General features: G+C 36.7%; 1 protein-coding gene across 3 annotated transcripts in view; it reads left to right on the forward strand.

The window, feature by feature from the left end:
• ADGRL4 (adhesion G protein-coupled receptor L4) overlaps positions 1–23,028 on the forward strand; it is a 130,143-nt gene that overhangs the window by 90,811 nt on the left and 16,304 nt on the right. For all 3 annotated transcript variants that reach the window (XM_068199981.1, XM_068199980.1, XM_068199982.1), the window contains 11 exons: positions 3,473–3,625; positions 9,629–9,784; positions 10,298–10,368; positions 12,074–12,247; positions 12,336–12,519; positions 14,763–14,879; positions 15,990–16,183; positions 17,458–17,625; positions 19,141–19,344; positions 20,334–20,554; positions 20,649–20,715. In XM_068199981.1, coding sequence (XP_068056082.1) covers positions 3,473–3,625; positions 9,629–9,784; positions 10,298–10,368; positions 12,074–12,247; positions 12,336–12,519; positions 14,763–14,879; positions 15,990–16,183; positions 17,458–17,625; positions 19,141–19,344; positions 20,334–20,554; positions 20,649–20,715 — 1,709 coding nt within the window. The remainder of the gene's footprint in view (positions 1–3,472; positions 3,626–9,628; positions 9,785–10,297; positions 10,369–12,073; positions 12,248–12,335; positions 12,520–14,762; positions 14,880–15,989; positions 16,184–17,457; positions 17,626–19,140; positions 19,345–20,333; positions 20,555–20,648; positions 20,716–23,028) is intronic.

A 23,028-nucleotide genomic window follows, 5' to 3' on the forward strand; every position in this document is an offset into this window, starting at 1 on the left:
CATGTAAAAAAAATAACTAACCAAAAATGGAAAGCAACTCCAAAAAACCAAGCAAGCCTAGAATCCCAATAACGAGCTCTACACTCCCGCTGTCATTTCTCAAGACAATGCAGCTATTCAGGAAATGCCTTGTGTATCAAACAGACTAGAATGTAACATTACCATTTAGCCATGATAATTAACCTTGTCATTTGGCTAGTCATGCCTCTAAAGTCTCCAAATTTTTCATAATTTACTGGAGACAAAAAATCTTTAAAGCAATGTGTATTCCCAATATACTGCCTGCAGTGTTCAATGAGTAGCTGTGCAGCATTAAAGGCACATGCTGTAATTAAATTAGGTAGCAACAAAGCAGGTGGACTATATGAGTGCTGTCACTTTAAGTATCCTTTCTGTATAGAAAGGATATGTTAGAAAATTATGTTAGAAAAACATTTTTTCATCTATAAAACCCATTGTTTTTTCCTGACATCCTTTAAATCACAAATCCAACAACATTATAAATCATGTAAAATTTGGAGTATTACTTTGAGCCCCTGGGCTCCTCATTGGAGTGCTGTCTGAATAAAAAATTCAGGTTGTTTACATAGAGAACTCGATAATATTTTTGCCATCATTTTTTATCTTGTAGAATATTTTGTGTAAAAAGAAATATTTAGATAGACTTTATATGAAAATCCTTTCTGTTTTTTTCAAACTTCTTCTCTTGCCTTCCTCATTAACCTAGTAGTTTTCCATAGCCTACTTACGTCAGTAACTTTTACGTCATTCATTTCAATGCAAGCAGGATGTGGTCCAGTAAATTGTCCTCCAGCACAGTCTGCTCAGTATTACTTTAGACCATGGAAATAGTGAAAAGAAAGCTCCATGTGAATTTAACTCTTTGAAATATTCATTCTTGTGTTTGCAATGTAAGTTACTGCTGTTCTTCAATGTTCAAAAGGTTTCTGTAAGGTCTCTCAATAAGCAAGCTTACCAAGGCCATACAGTCACCATTAAACCCCTTGCAGACATCATAAATATTGAGATAAAATGCCAATAACCCAGTGAAGTTATTTAGGTATAATTCTAGAGAATTTGTTGATAACCACTGTATGAATAATTTTAATATTGCTTATAAATTCTTTGGACCACGTAAAAAAGGCAATATTGCTGGATATCAAGGACTATAGTTGAACTCTTGGAAAAAAAATCCAAAAGAAATGTTCTTGCATGTAGCCTTTAGAACCCTCAGCTCTGTTATTCCTCTACTTTAAATCAAGTCCTGCCACCCATCAGTGTCCTTCTACTTCTCATCTTCCAAGACTACAATCCCATGAGCTTTCCAAAGTCAACACATACTCTTTTATAGAATCTGTAATATTTTCCCAAGACCAAATTAATTTTACAACTACAATAGGGTAATCCACTCTTTCTTTTTTTTTGTCACTAAATGCTAGGCAAATTTGGATTGCAAAGGAGTCAGACACACACAAAATACATTATAAGTGGACCCTGTAATTAAGGTTTGTAAAGTTTTCTGGGACCTGGTCTCTGCAATGCTATGTGACAAACCAGATTTTTTCATGCTCTCATGCTTTTAACTGGGATCAACATCACACTTTTTCCTCCCTATCATAATTCCACTTATGCTAATTAGGTTTTATTTTGGCATTCTTTAAGATCCAAATGATACAGATCCTCTGCTGTATTCTCATGAATACCAAGGCTGTAGAATAAATATTGTTGACGTGTGTTGGCACAGTGCTTTTATACTTGGATTCCTCATTAAATTACATTACATTTTAGTTTTAATGAGCATAATCCATTTGATACTGTTGACCCAAATTCCCTGGAGGAAAACTGCAGCTCTGAATTGATATTTGCATGTCTGAGTCAACTGAGTCACATTCAAAATCATATCAGACTTCAAATCTCAAAAAATGTCCTGTTTGAGTTATGCTGGGGGTTGTGACTAAGTTTTATTCCAGAAATGTATTCCTGCAAGGCTCTGTGGCTCTTGCTGTACTTTAATCTTGTCACTGCCCCAGCTTGTGTGCCGCTTTCCTTATCTGCATCCTATCTCTGTAAACAGCTTATGAGAACACTGACCAGCAGGAGCACCTTTCTACAGCTCTTCCTTGGGTGTCTTTTCTGAAATCATATTTCTTCTCCCTGTCATGTTACTAAATCATTTCTCTTCTGCAATAAATTGTTATTTCTCTCCCTGTTAAAATTCTTTCCTGTCATTCATCATGTTAGGAGTACCTTTTGCTTGAGAATAGGAACAAAATCCCAGTACATTTCAGGAAGTCTTTAACTCTTTTCCTTTCTCATGATGTAGAAAATAGAGACTTCCACTCAAGAGTGCCACCTTCTTTGGGATACTTCCATTGTTTTTTTTTGTTTCAAAGTTTTGGGGTACTTCAAAAAAATGGGCTGTTGGAAAGATGGTTTTATCAGTATTGTGAGTGTTTCTCTCAGTTTGATAAGTAGTGTGCCTGGATAAGAAAGCTTTTGAAATTTTTTTTAAGTTTGGTCAGAAAATTATTCAATAGACAGCAGAATCCTTGGAAGATTTTGGAGAGGAAATGGTTTTATTGAGTCATTGAAGGAGATCAACTATGCAGTTCAAAGCATGAGTTTATGATTTTGTTTGACCTTTGATTAAGATTGCTGGATTCCCATGCTCATAATGACAGCACATGCTGAGGCTCTGCAGAGATGACAGTCTCAAACTTGTGTATATCACTCCTTTTCACTGTGTCATTGGAGACATGGGATTAGCCCTGTAAAATTGTTCATGTGAATTTTCAGGTACAAAAATTATGACTTGCAGATCAATTGCTAAGAGGTAAGGCTCAAGACATGAATCTTGCTCATCTCTTTGTTAATATCTTTGGGATGACTAAGAAAAAACAATATACTTGAAGACTCAGGCCAGTCAGTAGGATGAATTTGTAAGTCTGTTTTCCAGTAATACTGAGAAATACCACAGAAGGCCTTTTAAAACAGGCCATAAAAAATGTGCATTTAGCTATAGTGGTTCTGCTTTGATGTCAGAATGAAAGGGGTGATTTCTTTATATTCTTTTGACCTCTGTTTTTTATAATTCAGAATTCCCAAACACATCCTCAGAGTGAGCTTCTACCTGTAGATTTTTGGATAGGAAAAAAATGTTATCAATTACAACCATGGCAGAACACACACCCATCTCAATCCTTTATTCCAAGTGTATATCCAATTAAACCATTCATTTCAGTATTCTGCTGATCTCTCACTTGTTGATTCACACAGGATGAGGGCAGATGAGCACTGCTGAACACCTGATTACATCCTTGGCAATGAGAAAACTATATAGACAAATACCAAGACTGCCAGCTCAGCATTCAAGACTTACTCAAGTGAAATACCAGAGCTTAATTAAGCTTATAGAATACTGCTTTCTTCAATCATCAAATGTAAATATATTTTTCCATAATTTGTCTTGTAGATGATAACGAGTGTGAGAATGCTACTCAGCCTTGTGGAGAGCATGCCAATTGCACAAACACAGAGGGAAGTTATTACTGCACGTGTGTGTCTGGTTTCAAACCCAGCAATGGTCAACAAATTTTTGTTCCTAATGATGGAACCTCCTGCGTGGGTAAGTTATTTACTGTCTGCCAGAGAGCTTTACATTGTCACTCTTATTGCTTCTCTTAATTATAGAAATCTAGCAAAATGCTTTCATATTTGTGAAGTTTGGAGTCTGGGTATAAAATTCACACATTTGGACTGGAAGAAGCTTGATTAATATTCCAGTTCGGGCCCACACTTCTCCCTGACAGCAGAGCAGCTGTCATTGCTTTCAATGACACTTATATCTTGACTCTGCTTGCAATATATTTAATCCACATGTCACAGATTTACACAATAAATATATAGTTAAGACAACATAAAAATCACCAATTCACCCATTTATGCCACTGTTTCACTGATCTGTGTGCAAGGTGGTCACATTCTCAGAAAAAAAAGTGACAAAATATTCTGCATTCAGATCTGGATCAGCAAAACTCTCTATAAGTTTGAACTAGTATACTTCAAATATCTTTTGTTTGGAAACTCGGTTAGGATACTTTTGGTAATTTTTCAAGTCTAATCAAAAGCAACAAGCAAGATCAGTGGTTATTCTACCTCCTGTGCCATTCATTAGCCTCTAGTTCTATAGCAGTTGAATGGAACACGTTCAAGATTACAGGGGAGGAAAAGTTCTCTGGAAAAATGTTATTTCTGAACAACCATGCAATCCTTTAGGATTTCCTCTCAATGGAAGAACTGTAACTATTTCTCTTTTTCAAACTCCTGGTAATTTTCTCTGTATGTTGCAAAAGTCCTCAGGGAATGGGAAAATGAGAAATAAATCTATTGCCCTTTACACCTTTATGCTGACTGTGTCTCATTCTAGGTATGTCTCCTGTGAGCTTGTGAGTGCTGACAACCTCTCTTCTCACTGCTCTTAATATCAGCAGAGTGGTTGCATATTAAGCCAGAAAGTGATCTAATCGACATTTCTTGCCCATTGCTCACATCCATCTAAAAGTGCTCTGCTTTATCCAGCTGCTATGAATCATTCTTAAATTAGCTGGGATGGAGACAGTTAGCACATTGAGCTGTAAATATTCTCACCATTTCTGCTCCAGGTTTTGATTTTTACATTATGATATTTCCTCAGCTTCGGAAGTTTTTCTTCAAAGTTATTTCCCTGACTCTTTTTGTGTCACTTAAACTTCTTACCCTTAGCTTGATAATTTCTCTTTTTTTTCCTCTTTACTGGGCAGACTAATCTTTTTTTTTTATCCTCTACTAGAGTTTAGTTTAGTACTTCTTCTTTTTGAATATCCACATGGAGGAGCCAAGAGCTTTCAAAATGCATACTGAAATTAAAAAAAATTACCTGTGGGCACCTTTTTTCATTAAACAAGTGTACCAATTACTTTACCAAGATGTGAGTCCTAAACACAACCTTTTGATCCACAATTAATTTTTTTCCTTATCCATCAGGGAAGCCATAATAGGATATTTTGTACCCAATGGTTCTGCTGCTACAGGTAGCAGATATGACTTGCACACAAGCAGCTGACATTTGTGTATTCAGGGTGACAGTGAAGCAAATATCAACATTTCATTTTAAATAGAGTGTAAGTTATTTAGTACAAATCACAGAACAGAAGTACAAGGTACCCATCCTACACAAGTTTATGGGGCCCCGCAATATATTTTTAGATTCTGCAAAGTCTTAAATCTTCTTTTTCATGTGTGTATATATGTACATGGCAGTAACTTTAAAACTAGTGTTTGAATTTTGGAGAGTATGCCATTATGAGCCCTATTTGTTTGTGCCCTCAAACCTACCTGAGTTTCCAGTAGTGCAAGTGTGGCACATTAACATGTGTGGGCAAGTCACTTTCGAAGTCCATGCACATACCTGTGTGTTCCCTCTTTGGAAACCACAATAAGCTCCCAAGTAAAAAAGTGATAATGTTCCCCAAGGTAGAAGATCAAAAGAAATCTTGGGACAACAGCTTTTAGAAATGTTGGTTCACCCTTAATCCAGTCAGAATGCTGAGTTTTGAGTTGAGGGTCAAAAGTATTTCACTCATGTTATCAGGTAAAATTGCTGAAGAGATGACAGAGATGCAGATAGAGGAGGAACTGGATAGTAGGAAGGGAAAGAGAGGAGAAGAAAAGGATAAAGGAAATGGAGAAGGAAAAAAAAAAGAATGCAGAGATGTGACATTTCTGAAGACATATTTTTGCTGTACTGAAAGTGAGATATTAAAATCTATTTTTTTATTCCTGCAAAAGCCATATTTTTTCTTAGACTTCACAATTTATTGAATGTTCAGCTGCAGATAAAAAAGTGAAATAGAAACCTACTTTTTTCACCCCAGTCAACAGAGTAAAAACATGAAAATGGCCACCTGTGAAATGAAAGTGACATCCACGCCACTCTGCTTTTTCTGGGAACATGCTATTAGCTCTCCCCAGGTGTTTCTGAGAGCACTGGGAAGGCACCCATTCTCCATCTCATCCTCTGCTGTGACAAGGGAGCTGTACAGTGGATGGAATTTGGCGTTGGGCCACGTTGCGAACTTTTCTTCTACCTTTGCCATTCATAGCCTTTTTCATTTCTACTTTGTGTGTGCTGCTGCCTTCCACAGTGTGGAGACACAGGGAGGGAACATCTAGTCCTTTGCAATTGGACTTTTCAATCACTTGCAAGCTACTAATAAGCAGAAGGTATAATGTAGACATCAAGCTGTCTTGACTGGCTGGTGAAGAATCAAAGCGATGTAGGTACAATCCTGTAATTGGCAAGACTGAACATAATAACTGTTCTCTGTGCTTTTAATTTAATTGGAATTTCCTTGCCTGCTGCAATAGATGAGGACTGACAAAGCAAAGAAATAAAATAAAAGGTTATAAATCTATTTTCACACTAGCCTAAGTGGTGTTGGTGATATTATTTTTCTGATCGCAGCTATTATAAAAGCTTCAAAGTTCAGCTCCAGGATTTGTTTTGAATATTTACTGAAAGGCCAGGGCTTTTTACAGACCTATGGCAAATGCTCTTCTGTTTAAAAAGCTGCTGTTCTTCAACCTTTGCTCAGGAATGCTGTCTGTGAAGACTGCTCACACAGCCTTGGCAGCCCACTTCTGCTCCCACAGCGCATCAAGGAGGAGAGTTTGGGATCCTCACCCCAAAGCTCCACTGAAACTGGATTGCTGAAAGCACTGACAAGCTGTTGTCCATATGTGGTCCAACAATTGCATATTTGGTTAAAAAGGCATAACTACAATTTATAAAGAAACAAAAGCCTACTGCTACTGCTCACAGCATTTCAAAGCAGGAACTTAAAAGCTGCATTCTTGCAACTGTCACAAACTGTTGGCTGCTCCTGACAGTCTCATTGATTTAAAAGGGATAGGAAGCTGATTAGTACCTTGAAAGTTCAGGCATATTGCCTTTTAATTTTGTCATCCAGGAGTTGTTTTTTTCTTCTGAAAACAGTAAATTAAATAGGCGTGGCATGGACCCATTCCATATGGACAACTCAACTACAGAAAGTTTGTTTGCATGTACTCAACAGGGTGTCTCTATCAGACTTTAAATAGCAGTCCTGTTGCCAGAAAAGTGCCAAAATACTTGAATTTCTGCTTTTGTTTTGGATAATCCTGTCTAATCATTAAAATCTCTGTTGCACCTAATATCTTATATAATTACAAAAATAATTTGCATGACTGCCCAGGAATAACAAATCAATTATTTACTGATCTAAAAGTTTATGAAAAGAAAAGTGTCATGACAATTTTGGAAAATCATATGGAGACCTGATCCTTAATAACAATATTCTCAAAAGCATTCAAATATTACTTTTTTTATTTATAGGTTATTGTAAGTTTTGGCAAAGATTGTTGTCAACTGCTGGTGTTTTAGCACTGCATTACATGATGAATGGCTTGCTCAGATGTACATGTCCTCCATGTAGCTGACAAAGCCAAAGAAATCTTTGGTTTGAGGGTGATGTGTTTTCTAGTTAGACAAACTGGCTTTGTCAGGATTTTCACCCTTCCCACTTCATTCAAAGTCTCTCTGTCTTACAGAGTCACACAACAAGGCACTGACAGACACTTACTTGTTTCAAGCAAAGCTTTATAATTTACTGATGTGAGAGGTTATTTAAATGCCAAGAGTAAGAACTTTAGCCTTATGTCTTTAAATGACAGCATTTAATTATGAGGTACCCCGTGTGTAGCACTATATCATGCTATTTTCCTTCCCTTTTGCCAGATTGGTTCATGTATAATGTGGTTAGCTCCTTATATGAATGCTGAGGTCACAGAAACAATACAAATACAGATAATGCAAAACTCAGCTCCTTAAAGAGAAACATTAGCAGTTTGGGGCATTAAATATGGAAATAAACTATTGCCCTAATGCAGAAAATCAAATTTAACCTCCTGCTTTAAGCTTCCATGCTGGCACCAAGCCATTAAAACACATTGCTTTCTTGGTGGTTCTTCCTGCGGAGCAGTGGTGGCTGTGCTGGGGAGGGCAAATGCATCTCCAGCCCCACATCTCCCTCCTGTCTGTGCAGGAGTCTGAATGGCTTTTCCATGGCAGCTTCTGAACTTCAGGCTTAAAACACAGCATATCAGGTGCAAATCAGAGCCAATGGCTCATTGAGAAAAAGAGATATATGAAAGTGAGGTGGGACTTCAGCCTTGGATCCCAGGAAGACCTCTGTCCAAGTAGACAGACGGCCCCCCAGTATCCTTCAGGTATTTTTTTGCATTCCCTCTATATATCCATATACATGCAGTATATCTTTCCATTTTTCAATAATAACCTTACTTCGCATGTATTATTGCTCCTTCTTGTGCTCCTTTTTGAAAACCACCAAGATTCTTGTATCAAAAGCAGAGTGTGAAACTAGTTCCTATATGCTGAGTGTATTTCCAGCCACCCCATATCTGCTTTCTGCTTGTCTGTTCTGAACACACCCTCTGGCTGAGAAGAGGCTGCCTATCAATTCAGATAGCTCTTCTCCTCCACTGATCAATTAACCATTTCTCCTTTTTCCACCAATTTCTTTCCAAAACTAAGCAGCATACCAGTTCTTGATTGGAGCTGCCATCCTCTCTCCTCCATTCCTTGCACTGTCTTTCATTTCCTTCAGTTCAGTTCTCAGGCTACTTTAAACCCACTCATGTACCACCTCATTTTTCAGATATACCTGTCCCAAAGCTCTTTGTGTTTTTCTCCTTTCCAGCACAGCACTTCACAGACCATTACTTTATTCTCCAGAATTATTTGGTATAGTTCCCAGTTTGCTTTCTCCATTGAGTTATTTGATCTTTATCCTTAGCCAGCCAAATAATGCAAAATAATCGGTACTCCAGCCAGGGATTTAGTACCCAGCTCTCCTAAATTGATAAATTCATGGATTCCCTTACAGGAATTCATTGGTTTTACTCTTGGACTATGCCCCACCCAGTTACTGAACTTTTCTACCTAATGGCAATTTATTTAGAAGTACAAAAGACATTTTAGGCAAATGTAATTTAAATGTGGATTAAAAAAAAAAAAAAAGGGTATGCCAAGCACTTTAAAGAGCACAGGGTTTAATTCTTAGATTAACATAGATGGACAGTGAGCTTTTGCAGTGTCCTTTTAAAGCTGCAACTTAAAAGACAAGTCTGCAGGGTTTTTTTTTTCTTTTTTTTTTTTTTTCTTTTTCTAACTAAGCTGAGAAAATCTATTTAGTCTAAATTCTGAAAAATGGATTTCAGATTATTTGCAACATGTCGACCATTTTGTTATGATAGAATTAATATGGATTTAAAACACAAGCAGTGTAGTATTATATAGCAATAAAAGTGGTGGTATAAAAATATGATCAATTATGATTTATCCTTCTAATCCTTAAGTATTATAATTGGCAGGGGTTTTGCCATTGAGATTGTGGGTTTAGTTTTGCTTTTTTTTATTATATGAAATTTTATTATGAAACTGCTTGTAGTCTGCGGGGCTATTATCAACAAAGCAGCAAGGTGTTATTCTGTAAATAGTTAATAAAAATTCAATTTCTCATGATATTTGCAGATGTAGATGAGTGCAGCAATGAAGGAAGTGTTGCCTGTGGAGATCATGCAAAATGTGAAAACGTGGATGGAGGGTTTAACTGCTCCTGTAAGGAAGGTTATCAACCATCCACAGGAAAATTGCAGTTTAAGCCAAATGATGGCACTTCCTGCCAAGGTACATGATATTATAAAGGTTTATGTGTTATTATAGAGATACATCTTCTGAGAAACCCACCAGTGCCTATTTGTCTTCAGTTAGATTAATCAGCAAGACATGAAAAAGAGGCAAGGCTGTGGCATCTACAATTCCTGAGAATAGAATAATTTTGTAAATGTATTTTTGCTAAACAGAGTGATGAGATCCATCTGAAATAATGGTTACCTCCTCATAGCTGTCAGATCTGTATTCCTCTCTGTAAATTTGAGCTCTCTCCACCTGTGGAAGTCCCATAAAAGAGACCAAGCTTTCTACCTGAATCAAACAGTTCATTCCAATCCAATGTTATAATTATGGCCAAGATCAAGTCTTTGTAATTGTAGTTTGAGAATGGAATGCTGTGTTTTATGTGCCTAAATTCAGAATGCTGGTGGTTTGGGGAATGACCTAGACAGGAGCTTTTGCAATTAGTATGTATTGAATATTGATTGAACTGCAATGTATAATTAGTTTCCCTTTTTATTTTTACAGAAAATCCAAAGGCCAAATGTGAGCTATTCAAGGACTGTATAGCTGAACATATTAATAGAACTTTAGCCAGAGTAAGTAGCATTGGTTTGTAGACTAATTTTCAAATCCTTTAATTGTTTCTGTTTGAAACTGCTATTTCAATTATAATAGTTCTTAAACAGTTTTTAACGAAGGCTTGAAGCATACAATTGAACTTAAGCATGTTGACAGAAGGCTTCCTAATAATTTCAAATTATTTGAACTGGTTTGTATGTTCTACTCATGATAATAACTTGCTGGGAATCTGCATGTTCTCTTTCCAGCAAAGTGAGTCATGATGCATGAAAAATTCAGAAGTGTGGTAATCACTCAGCTGTTTCTGTAATTTCTGGAGTTACACACTGCTGCATTTACCGATGCGCAATTATTTGCTTGTTCAGAAGGAAGGCAAGATAGCTTACAGAAGTAATGTCAACAAGTGACTAAATAGAAAAGGGAGCCATAGCATCTTGGTATGCTGGTTTATTTACTCCTCAAAGGCAAGTGTGTAAAGTGATATAGGATTTATAGAAGCAAATATCTGTGGCCAGAGTATTTTTCACCAGAAAATACTTTTTTTCAGCAGAAACAGAGATTCCTGAAGCCAATTAAAAATGTATTAATGAATGCACTATCCCTTATTCTACAGCTACAGTATTGTCTATTTTTAAAGGATAAATGAAGCATAAGCATAAATAAATTAAAAGCAATTGTAGATGTTTGCATTTGATATTAAGCAACTTGATTAAGTTACTGGATTCAAAAAGATATTATTTTAAAGAATTTTATTAACCTAGTATTTCATATAGGTTGTGTTAACATACTTTTTATGTTTACCTGCAATGTAAAACATTATGTCAAATATAATACATGCTTATCACACTTAGGTGCAAAGCCATGGTAAATGTTACAGCCAAATCTTAGAGCAAGATTTTTTAAAAGATATACTCAAACTAAACTTAAATTAATAATTCAAAATACTTTCACGTAAATAACTGTCAGATTTTTCACCTGTTTTCTAGTTCTGTTCAGTTGCAGTCAAAGACAGAGCAAGCCCCATAAAAGCTGTTCAACAGCAGACAGTAGAGATCATACAAAATCAGATGTTGAGTGTTTTATTAATTAAATTCCAGTCTTGTGAAGTAAGAAGTCTTTTCTTATTCAGCCATGAGACTGAAATGTGGAAGGTTAATCTTCATCCCTCACTCTCCTGCCTATATTTTAAAATAGCTGTTTTATATAAGTGCATTTAGCAGTTTATAAGCTGAAGCACTGAAGGAGAAATAGGCAGTACAGTTCATTCAACTACATGCTTTATCATTTGCATTTGAGAAAAAACAACTAAAAATATACAAATACTTTCCATCTGCTCCCACCTCTTCAGTTAAATTTTAGAAGAAAAGTAAATAGATTAATACAGGAGCAGAATAATCATATCATTGATATTTAATTTTTTTGCAGAACATTTACTAGTTTACTTTAGATCATCAGGATAAATAAAATTTAGCTGCTGTAAGGAAAAAATGTGTAATGGTAGCACACCATCTTTTTAATCATAGTTGTTTGTGAAGGTGATACTAGACATGTGTAATATCAATAATTTATAGGTCAACCTGTTGATTGAGAAGGGGTATTTATGCACAAGTGTCTTATAAACCCGTATGTTAATTAACAGGAATCAGTCTATTGGGTTCATTTTCACGTACAGAAATATGGCTTTAATTGTTTCATTAAGATGTGAATTCTGGCATTTTTCAGATTAGTCATTTAAAAACACCTCTGGAAAAGTTGCAAGAAATTAATAAAAATACTTTGGGACCACTTTTACCTGTAGAAGTGGTTTCATATGTTGAAGCACTGTCCTATTCATCATGGAACACCATGAGTGACTCTGTCTCTGACAATGAAGCCCTCCACAACACCACCATTAACGTGAGTGGATCAAGCCTTGGAGCTGTGGGTCTGTCCTTATTCCAAAGACAGTGTGTGACTCTTCTCAAACACATGCTTTTACTTACAGGTTTTGGTCAACACTGTGAACAATTTTTTACAAAAAGACAAAATTACAGTCTGGGAAGCTCTCCCTATAGATAACCAAAGGCGGAGCCTGACTAAGCTGCTGCACAGTGCAGAGCAGGCGACACTTCTCATGTCACAGAGCTTCAAAAAGACAGTCCAGCTGGATGCTAATGCAAGTGACATAGGTAAGATAAAGAAAATTATTCTAAGGTATGCTTTAGATGTGGATTAAACTGAGGAGTTTTTCAGCACAATTAAGAAATGGTGTTATGTGAAAGACACAGGTGTCAATTTGTATGATTTTTGTAACTAACACCTGACTTTCAGTGTAGGTATCATAATTTTCCAATACTAAACCTTTAAGTCCGGAGTAAAAAAAATTAATTGAGATTCTGTAGGAACTTGTTTTCATAGTCTCTTTAAATCTCTCATTATGGCCATACTCACACAGTCTAGATTCATTTTATAAGCACAAAATTATCCTATGCATCTCATGTGTATAGAAAACACCAGTGGAACAAAATTTGGACTTGCTCTCTACAGATTTTTTTGACTCTTTTTGGTTCAGTGTACTTATTATAAATGAACTTGGAATAAGGATTGTACTTAGTGAGTTTAATCTTGAGTGGCTTTATCTCAACAGGAATTTCTCATTTTAAGAGGAATTCCCCAGGAGGAGAATTGGTTAGTCTCAACTGCACCATTTTGCTCACCTATCTCCTCCCTGTGTACTGGTGTCTTCCCACCAATACCTGCTGATTTTGCTCTGGTAATAATAGTTTTACCATTCCTTCTACTCAGAGCGGAGTAAGGCTGACACCAGCCCCTTTTGCAAATCCTGATAAAGCATAGCTGATTCCTTTGTCAATGGCAAAGGAATCTTTCATCTTTATTTTTCTGAATGTCCCCAAACTGTATGTGATCTGATTTCTTATTTTAGTTTTAATAAAGTCCTTCAGTGTCTCTCACCAGCTTGATGTTTTATATGATGACGTGATGAGTAAGATTCCTACTGTGGTCTCGAGGCAGGTCAAACCACCTGTTCTTCCCTCACCTTTCCAAAAATAAACTGGAGTGATGAAAAAGAAGGGAGGCATTTATTCTTTGACATAGACTCTGTAGAATCAGACTTATGTTGTTGCAGAGCACCTCTGGGTCTGCAGCAGGTCCAGAGCAGTGCCAGGTTCTGGGTGTAAAGCCCCTGTTCCCCCCTCCCCACACCTCCCTTACTTGAAAGCAGAAGCTCTCATGACCACAGAGCTGAGGCCATGAAAGTCAGGAAGAGAGGATTCGAGTGCAGTCTTCAGTGGAACTGTAGGTATCAGTCACCAAGGTGACAGAAACACCTGATAAAGAGAATGGAAAGGAATTCCTGTGTTGAAAGGATAATGATTGTATTCCTTGGTTTTGTTCTAAAATGGTAAAATGAATGAGCCTATTTCCAAATTGGACCCAAACACTAAAATTTTTTGTTACTCTTTTTCAGCATGAATAAATTTTTCACAGGTCTCATATGTGCCACACACAACTATTTTAGGATAAGACCTACAACATTACTCTTCTCTCTCCACTGCTTTTTTTGGTGCAAGCTCTTGAACTCTAAGCTTTTCAAAACTCCAGCCAAAGAAAACAATTTCTTAGGCCCTTACAAACATTTTCTGACAGCTGGTCTATTGAATAGCTCATATTATTTTTGTGTGCTGTGCTATAAGCAATGCAGATGGTCTAGCTTAGTGATATTCCTCTGTCAGTCAAGTTTTGGATTTGTTTTGTTTTATTTTGGTTTGCTTTATTTTGTTTTTAAAACAAAGCCCGATTGACTTCTTTTTTTCCCATCCTGGGTGATTGAAACTAAGCACTGTAATGAAGCAAGTAAAGAACTCAATAGTCTCTAATGTAGTTTTTGTCCTAAGGGGTGATGCTTGTTTGTTTGCTTTTTGACAAGACACATCATTAGTTCATGGTGCAATGTGTATTTGGTAGCATGGATAGAAAACCATAAAATATATACTTTTCAAAAGCTGGCTTTTATCAAATGTTATTATTCAGTGGAGAATTTTATGCTTTCCTTTTTATAATTGTGATTTGTAGCTCCTTTCGGAAATACATTTTTAATAAAGCAATAGCTCTTCCTAAAGTAACCTACATTGTTTTTCCAGTACCTAATTTAAGGCAAGGTAAATAAGAGACTATATTTTTCATGGAAAGAGTAAAAAGTATAAGAGCAAAATGTATGCATGAAAATAAAAAAAAATAGATCTTTATACAAACATGTTATACTAATGACCTTTTTCTTGAAATATTTTGCACAAGGATAGAGTCTTAAAATTCACAGTAATTATGAAATCCAACTATTACTAACCCAACTCTAAATTATGGTAGGCCATAATGGAGCTGTGATTTGTACAGTATTTTTCTTCTTTTACAGCACTCAAGGTTTTTGCTTTTGATTCACACCACATGAAACACATCCACCCTCATGTATACACAGGGGGAGATTACATAAAGATCTCTCCAAAGAAGAGAAAGGAACCTCATCCAAATGGTGAGAAACAAAGGTTGGAGGGTAGGTGGGTTAATAAACACCTTGGATAGACTTTTACCTACTAGAAAACAGCCTAATGTGCAGTTTACCAAGGCTGAACTTCCCCACTGCTAACTACAAAGAAGATGAAGTATTTTTATCACTCTTTCTCCTTTATTGTCTCAAGACTGATATTTCTAACATATCCAGTGGCACGATGAGTATCCAATGAGTTTTCACACTGGGCATTTGTACTACAGACCTGAGCTTTATCCTTTTCTCAGCCATAGATCTGCTGTATGACTTTGGACAGGCCCCTTCAACTCTCTGTGCTACTTCTCCTTCAAAATTTGGTGCATTTTTCTATTCAGAGAGTAGCTCACTGGGGCAAGAACGTGTAATCTTTAGTACCAAAACCAGCAGGACCCAGATCTGGCTTGTACTTCAGAGTGCTACAGAAAGGGCTTACAACTACTGTTGTCATTAAATATAAATACGTATCACTAAATATAAATACATGTGTTTAAACAGATCTGGGCCTATACCACATAATTTAATAAACATGGACAATATTTTTTAAATCTTCATCTTCCATGTAATCTGTATCTCAACTCATATCAGTATTTAAAAATGAGGTTTATTGTGGTACCAGGGAGAAAATCTCTACATTTTTTAAGATCAGCACTGAATCCTAAAATATCTTTTTCTTTTTCCCATCCTGGGTCCACTGTAATGGAAGTCAAAGCAAGCCAAGTGCTGTAGAAAAGTCCAGTATTTACTTCAGGTCGGAGACATTTCAGTTTATAAGAACTGACACCACATGTGTAACCAGTTGCAGAACAGCAGCAAGCATACATTACTCTAGGAAAAATACATATGCATATATCTAATTAGTATTGCCAGTGCAAACACACATTTTTATTTCTAATGCCAGTTACATTGTTTTAAATAAAGCTATATTTCATTCTCTCTAAAACATTTTTATAAGTATTCCACAAAGACTCCATCTGTTTTGCATATTTTATGCAATAGCAGCAATAATGTCTATTGTTTATTGTTTCCTTAATGTCTTCAATTTTGTTCTTCCATAAAAACCCGCAACCCCCTAACCATGGTCTGTTTGATTGATAGGCACTGTAGCAGTTGTCTTTCTGCGGTACAGCAATATCGGTTCTCTGCTTTCCTCGCCTAAAAACCTCTCCTCCAAAGACCCTTCTGAGCAGAGACACACAGTAAGCTCAGCAGTTATAGCTGTTGCAATTAGCTCAAATCCACCCACACTCTATGAGCTCGAGAAAATAACATTTACCTTAAAGTATGCCAAGGTAAGGGAGTTTTTTATTATCAGCTTCAAGTGAAACAAAACATTAGCTAATCATTTTATGTGATGTAAGCATACCTGCAGCATATGATGAGCTAAGACATAATTCTGTTGTTTGCTGATGTGAAGTTACAATTTATTACTCTAATAAGATTAATCTCAAATGTGACATCCTAAGTGCAATATACTAAATCTGGTACAGAGGAAAATTACTATGAAATTGCTATGGGATGAAAACAAGGGCAATAATGCCATCTTTGCTGGGTTGTAGTATGGATAAAATGTAGATGTCTGAACCAGAGAATATTACAGGATCTTGATTGTTCTGTATTTAGATGGGTTTTCTTTCTGAAAGTTTATCAGACAATTAGGGATATATACTAAAAAAAGGGAAGAAATTCAAGGTTAATGCAAAAAAGGTAACCAGGAATTAGGGGGTAATAGCAGAACCTACAGTTTTGAAGTTTGCTATTTCTGAAATCTGAACACATTTATTTAAAACTGAGAGGTATACTTCCAGCAAATACCAGTTTTTGCTGGCTTCAATCATATGTGAAAAACCCCCTTACACAGCACAAACAATCATCAGAAACATAACAAGAAAGCAACTCTGTAGAGAGGTGAGCAATGGGACAAGGTGCTAACCTTGGTTACGCAGCTTTTAAATTTGTTACTTCCCTTCTGAGTTAGAAATCACCTTTATATAAATTTGCATATTTTTATAAAGCCTATATTACAAGGGAGACTTAGTCTTTGACTAGATTTAGTAAGCACTAACTGTATTAAATAATACTAATGGTCTTAGTCATCACTGTTGTGTAGCAGGTGATATAGCAGGTGTGATATGACCCTGGCTTTATCCCAGATTGCTTTGTAAAATGCATGGAATAAGTCTCAGTTTTTGAACTGCTCATTTGGATTGGATAAGCAATGTGGCTGTAACCTTGGAGTCTACTCCATGTTCAGCAGGTGCAAGCGTATACATAACAATGTTTTCAATAGGTAAAAATTCCAACATCTTTGCAGGTGCCAGCAGGGCTCAGTAATCTGATTAAACTACATGTTTGGTGGGGTTTTAGCTGTGTGAATAAATTGCTTCCATCCCCAGCCACGTTTTAATTGCTTGGAATAGGCCTTGCAGAATGTGCTTTTTGTTTCCCAACCTTCCAATGATAACAAGCATTTTTTAATGAATTGTGCGGTCTAGCGTAAGAAAGGTCTCTTGATGGGAAATATCCTGCCTTTTGCCATCAGCAGAACATCTTGTTTCTGTTCCAGACTGCAGATAAAGACATTAAATGTGCATTTTGGAACTACTCAGACACAATGAATGGCAACTGGGCTACAGAAGGCTGTGAGCTGACACATTCCAACTCCACTCATATCTCATGCAAATGTAATCATCTGACTCATTTTGCTGTTTTGATGTCCTCAGGTGGCTCCGTTGTAAGTGCTATTTTAATTTAGTATTTTACCTGATACTTTCTTCTATTTTCATTCCTTATGTTTTTATTTTAGTGCAACCTCCATACTTTCCCCCCTTTATGTTGTCTCTCGGTTTTGTTCAGCAAACACACAATTTATTGTGCACAAAGCAAACAAAATTCCTCCCATATGTGTTTGAATTTCCTTATGTCCTTTCTGCAGTATTACAGAGCAGTGATGCAGCAAAGTATCTTGTTCCAAAAACACAGTCTGTTGTGCTTATTTTTGGAGCATTGCATTTCATTTTACATCTCACTTTAATACTGTTGTGGGATTTATCTGCCATTCATTGGTGGTCAGTAACCATATGGCCCTGAATTCCTGTCTCTCAAAACTTTGCCACCCATTTGTCTAACCTTGGCATCTAAAAATCTGCTTTAAATTCTCTCTGGAGAGTTTGCAGCAGCATAATCAATCTGAAGGTTATGATGATTAAACATGGACACTCACGAGCAGCACAAAATTGGGAGAATGGCCATTCAATTTATGTCCTTCTTATATTAAGAAGCCCCATAGATTTCCAGGGTCTCAGTGGGGATCTGCAGGAGCTCAGGTCCTGCCTCAGGAGGCAGCTTTATAAGGTATCAGAACTGACAGCAAGCAGAATATTAGCATGAATATATTGTATTGAGACAGTTCTCTCACACTGTGAATTTCATGCTGATAGAGGCTGTTTCCTGGTTGCTAAATAGCATCCTAAGTCTTCAGTTCAAATTTAAAACCTTTGCAGGTACCTATATAGTTATTTTGAAAAGAAAGGCTGGGAGGTGAAGAATCTCTCATCCTTTATTTAGTAAAAAAATACTTAGATACATTTTATGGTCAGCTGAATACTATCCTTTTGCTGATGTACAGTCATGTATTTCAGAGTTTCTTTGTCTAAATAGCAAACAGCAAAGGAAATGGTATTCTTATACAGAAAATATGCACGTCCGGTATTGAAGTATCTTGTGTTTCTCTGGAGAAAGTTCATGTTAAATATCTGGAATAGCATTTGCTTGAAGTGATTGTTATTTCAGAGTCTTGTTTTGATCATGTTGCAAATTCAGTAAGACAGTTATTCAGTTTTGCTTATCTAAGTCACTGCTGTGATAAGTCCTTCTATATTAGAAAATATTTGTGTCATATTAATAGATGTCCTGCTGCCAGTGTATTTGTCATTCACTAAAATGATCTGATTTTGAAAATCTTATTAGGAGATACTGATGTTAATAAAAAGTTTTGTTAAGAAATATCAGAAAATGCAAGAGCAGGAATATATACAGTTTATTACTAATTTCCCTTAGAATTATATCTGTCTCACAAAAACCCAATACTTTTTAGATTATCCAAAGTGTACATTTCCAGTGAAACTCTACAAATAGTTTTGATTAATATTTTGTAGAAAAGAAGAAAAGAGCTGTATTATAGAATGAGGTCTTTCTTGAGACGTTACAAAGCTGTTCTTTTAAATACTATATTATAATTTTCCCCCAGGGTGTTACAAATTATAGCATTCTTACAAGAATCACTCAGCTAGGAATAATTATTTCGTTGATTTGCCTCTCCATGTGCATTTTCACCTTCTGGTTCTTCAGTGAAATTCAAAGCACTAGAACGACAATTCACAAAAACCTCTGCTGCAGCCTTTTCCTGGCAGAACTTATTTTTCTGATTGGAATTAATATGAACAATAATAAGGTGGGTAGTTTTCACTTGTGCCTTGATTTTGTATTGCAAAATAAATATACAGTATAAGATATCATCTTCCTTCTACTCCTCACACTTCCTACATACAATAGTGACCCTGACTTTCCAGTACAGAAACAGGAATTACAAAATGTCATTTAAAGAAGCAGAGCCTTCGTCTGAGCTGGTGTGTATTGACTTTGTTCCATGGGTTTCATTTAAAATTTGTCACCTTTACTGAGACTGTGATCTCAATGTGTTTAGCATTTTCACTTCATTTAGGATGCTATATGAAGCCACGTTGGTGGCCCCCAGGTTGACAGTTTTCTCTAAAATCTGGCCAGAGCTGCAATCCCAAGCTGACTTCTGAGATATTGAGCTGTTAGCTGGAGGACCACATGAGGTCATGACCTGTCCCTTTTGCTAGGGTGTTGATTTTTGCATCTCAGATTAGTTTTAAGGAATAAAATTATGCATAAATTATCAAAATATGTTACTATAAGTAGCTGAATAGGATTTAAAATCACTTAAAAAATTTTAGCTGCTTTCCCTGTGGTAGCACTCCAGTATTGATGGATTGAAAAATAACATTTTACAAAGACTTTGTATAACAAAAGTTATTTCAGAAATAATTCCTTGTGATGCCTAATTACTATGTTATCAAAATAATAGAAATTAACTTTCTGTAGATCAAGACAATAGACTACTCAGCTATAACATTAGGATCAACCTAGTCAAATCACTCATACAGTTTTTCTGGGAAGGCATACACTAATTTTAAAAGTTGAACTAGTCTCTTTATTTTACCATTTGCTACAGAAAACACTAACGAGCGAATGTGCAAAAGGGTGCAGGCCAAGTTCTTGTTAACCAACATTCCAGCTGGGCTGAATCACCTCTTTAAGGTCACTCAGTTGCTGTGCATGTACTGTTATATTATAATATATATTGACAAAATTCTGATAATAGAATTATGACTCCTGCTTTCTCTGAATTTCTAGCTCTTCTGTTCAATTACTGCTGGACTACTCCATTATTTCCTTCTAGCTGCTTTTGCCTGGATGTGTATTGAAGGTATTCACCTCTACCTTATAGTTGTGGGAGTCATCTACAACAAGGGTTTCTTGCACAAGAATTTCTATGTCTTTGGCTATGTCAGTCCAGCTGTGGTCGTTGGAATCTCTGCTGCACTGGGATACAAGTACTATGGCACCTCAGAAGTGTAAGTCACTGTTTCTGTGTTCAAATCATCTTACAGAAGGAGACAATTATCACAAAAGCACATTTCAAGGCATTTTCTTCTGTTTAATTTTCAGATGTTGGCTCAGCACTAAGAATAACTTTATATGGAGTTTTATAGGACCAGCATGTCTAATAATTCTTGTAAGTATAATTTTAATTTTTTATTGTAGTACATAAAGACAATAATAAAAGGTGTTTAATAATCACCCACCCACTGCCAGCATAGCTGTGAGTGCTAATTATAGGGCAGAATTGACTAATTTAGACCTTTTTATAGTGCCTCTAAATTATTTATATGCTGTACATCCAAGTACTTTACTAGTCTGAAAAATGAATGTTTGACAAAAAAGTTCAATATAATATCAGAGGAGTTTTTTCTCACTCTCTTTCTTTTATCCTCATGGTTTGTGAAATTCTGTGAAGCATTTCTGGTTTTTACAGAGAAACATCTTTGTATGTCACTGGCATCTCAGCATGGCTCAGCAGGAGGCATTACACAGACGCCATCCTAGCAGACAGATAATCTGGTTTTTCAAATGTTCTGTGACTTAATCTCTTATCAGTGATGGGTCATCTTTGTAAGATTAGACTGTCATCTTTGTGGTTTTATCATTCGCATGTACCCTGTCATCATCAAAGCCATTTTAAACTAAATTGCGACGTCAGAGAAAAGAACCTGCTATTTCACATGGGCAGACAAGTCAAGTATTGATAGCCCTATTTCAGCTGTGAGGAGGGCCTTTTTAATTCCTATTGGAAGCAGTTTCAAACCTGCAAATTTGGCAGATATTACATGTTCAATTCTGAATCGAGATGTTTTTGGTGCCTCAGGAGCATTTCTAAGTGCTATAAAGTTTAAGGAACCATTCTAGCTGTAATGGGGCTTTATTCTGTGTGACTGTGTTGACAGGGATAGCTGGAGCTAACAGAAGGAGAAGGTGCAATAGCAAGGCCTCACAACACCTATGGTCAAGTCAGTTACAGCTGTGTTGCTTTTTAAGCTATTTGGTATAATTTGAGGATTTGTTAAAAAAAGAAGTGGAAGATGCTAACACATACAACTTGGTAGTGAAACAGTTTTATTTCAAGGCATTATCCATTTCAAAGCTTAATAAAGTATCAGGTATAATTCTGGTCAAATTTCACACCAAATTCCCACTGTATATTGGATACAGCTGGAAACAACCTGCCAGATATAGCTGCAAGGTTATGCCTCCCCATCTCACCCTTTTGGTGAGCACAGCAGATTTTGAGAGGCAAAGCACCATGACCTTCCTTGGGTCAGTGCTTCTGTGTAAGATAGCCCTGGTGTCCAACAGGTTACTAAGATGGAACAAAATCACGGCAAGACACCATCCTTTACTAGGAAATTCTTACAATTCTTAGGTTTAAGTTTACAGTTTCCTATTTCCTCTTTGGACCTTATCTTTTCTTCCATGGAGGCAGCAGGGCTGGGGTTTTGTTGTTATTTCTCTCATTCCTGTTCCTCATCTGCCTTCAAGTAAAGATTTATGCACTGTGATGTGTCTCTGTAGGGTTTGCACACAAAAATCGCATTATCAAAATATACAAAATGCCCCAAGTGTAAGCATCTGTAACCTTGTTTTCAGCTCCAGCTGAGCTGTGCCCAATTGGGATCTCAGGTACACAGCACAGAGACAGAGCAGGTCTGCAGTGGCTTTGCTGTAAATCTGGCTGGCTGCAGAAGCAAATCCTGCAAGCTGGATTCTGAGGCCTGTAGACATTCTTTGAGCCCTCCAGATCTTCCAGCAATCCCTGCAAATTAAAAGGGAAAAGGGAGGAGCTGGAAATTGATCCAGGCCTGTATGCCAGTGCAGCCCTCCTATGGATGAGGAGAGCAGCCAGACAGTTTCTTTTCCTCTCACTCCTTTGCCTAAGTGAAGCCATGAAAAAGACCTGTAGCTGAACAGCAAAGAGGCCTGTGGTTGTTCAGCTACTTTTTGTGTGTTATACAAGTATTTTGTGCTAACTTCTTTTCACAGTATTCGCATGCTTTCATTTATTGTCTCTTCATAACAATGTGCTAGTAGACCATGGGGGAAGAGGCAATCTGCTTTCAGCAAGGTGCTTCAGCTGCTCCAGGGTTTTTTTGAGGGTTTTGACAGCTTGTTTTGATGGAGTAATAGCAAAATGAAGCCTGAACTGCAAGAGGGATATTTTCTAAAGGTGCAGAGACCTAGGTATTTTGCTCATGCTCTGTCCAAGTAGTAAAGGAAAATATGGAAAGCCCTATGAAAATATGCACTGACACTAGAAAATGAAGTTGGTGTCAGATGTCTTCTCCATGGAAAGCACATTGCTGGTAGTAATTCTGTTTCCATTGTCCAGCCTTCCTGCTGAGAGCACTGCATGGGCTTCAACATGACAAAGATTCAACTCTTTCCAAAGCCACTCAGGCAGTCCTTTTAATTACAGGAGCCAATCTTTTCCCAA

The sequence above is a fragment of the Anomalospiza imberbis genome, chromosome 9 (assembly GCF_031753505.1).
Source record: "Anomalospiza imberbis isolate Cuckoo-Finch-1a 21T00152 chromosome 9, ASM3175350v1, whole genome shotgun sequence".
Lineage (NCBI taxonomy): Eukaryota > Metazoa > Chordata > Aves > Passeriformes > Viduidae > Anomalospiza > Anomalospiza imberbis.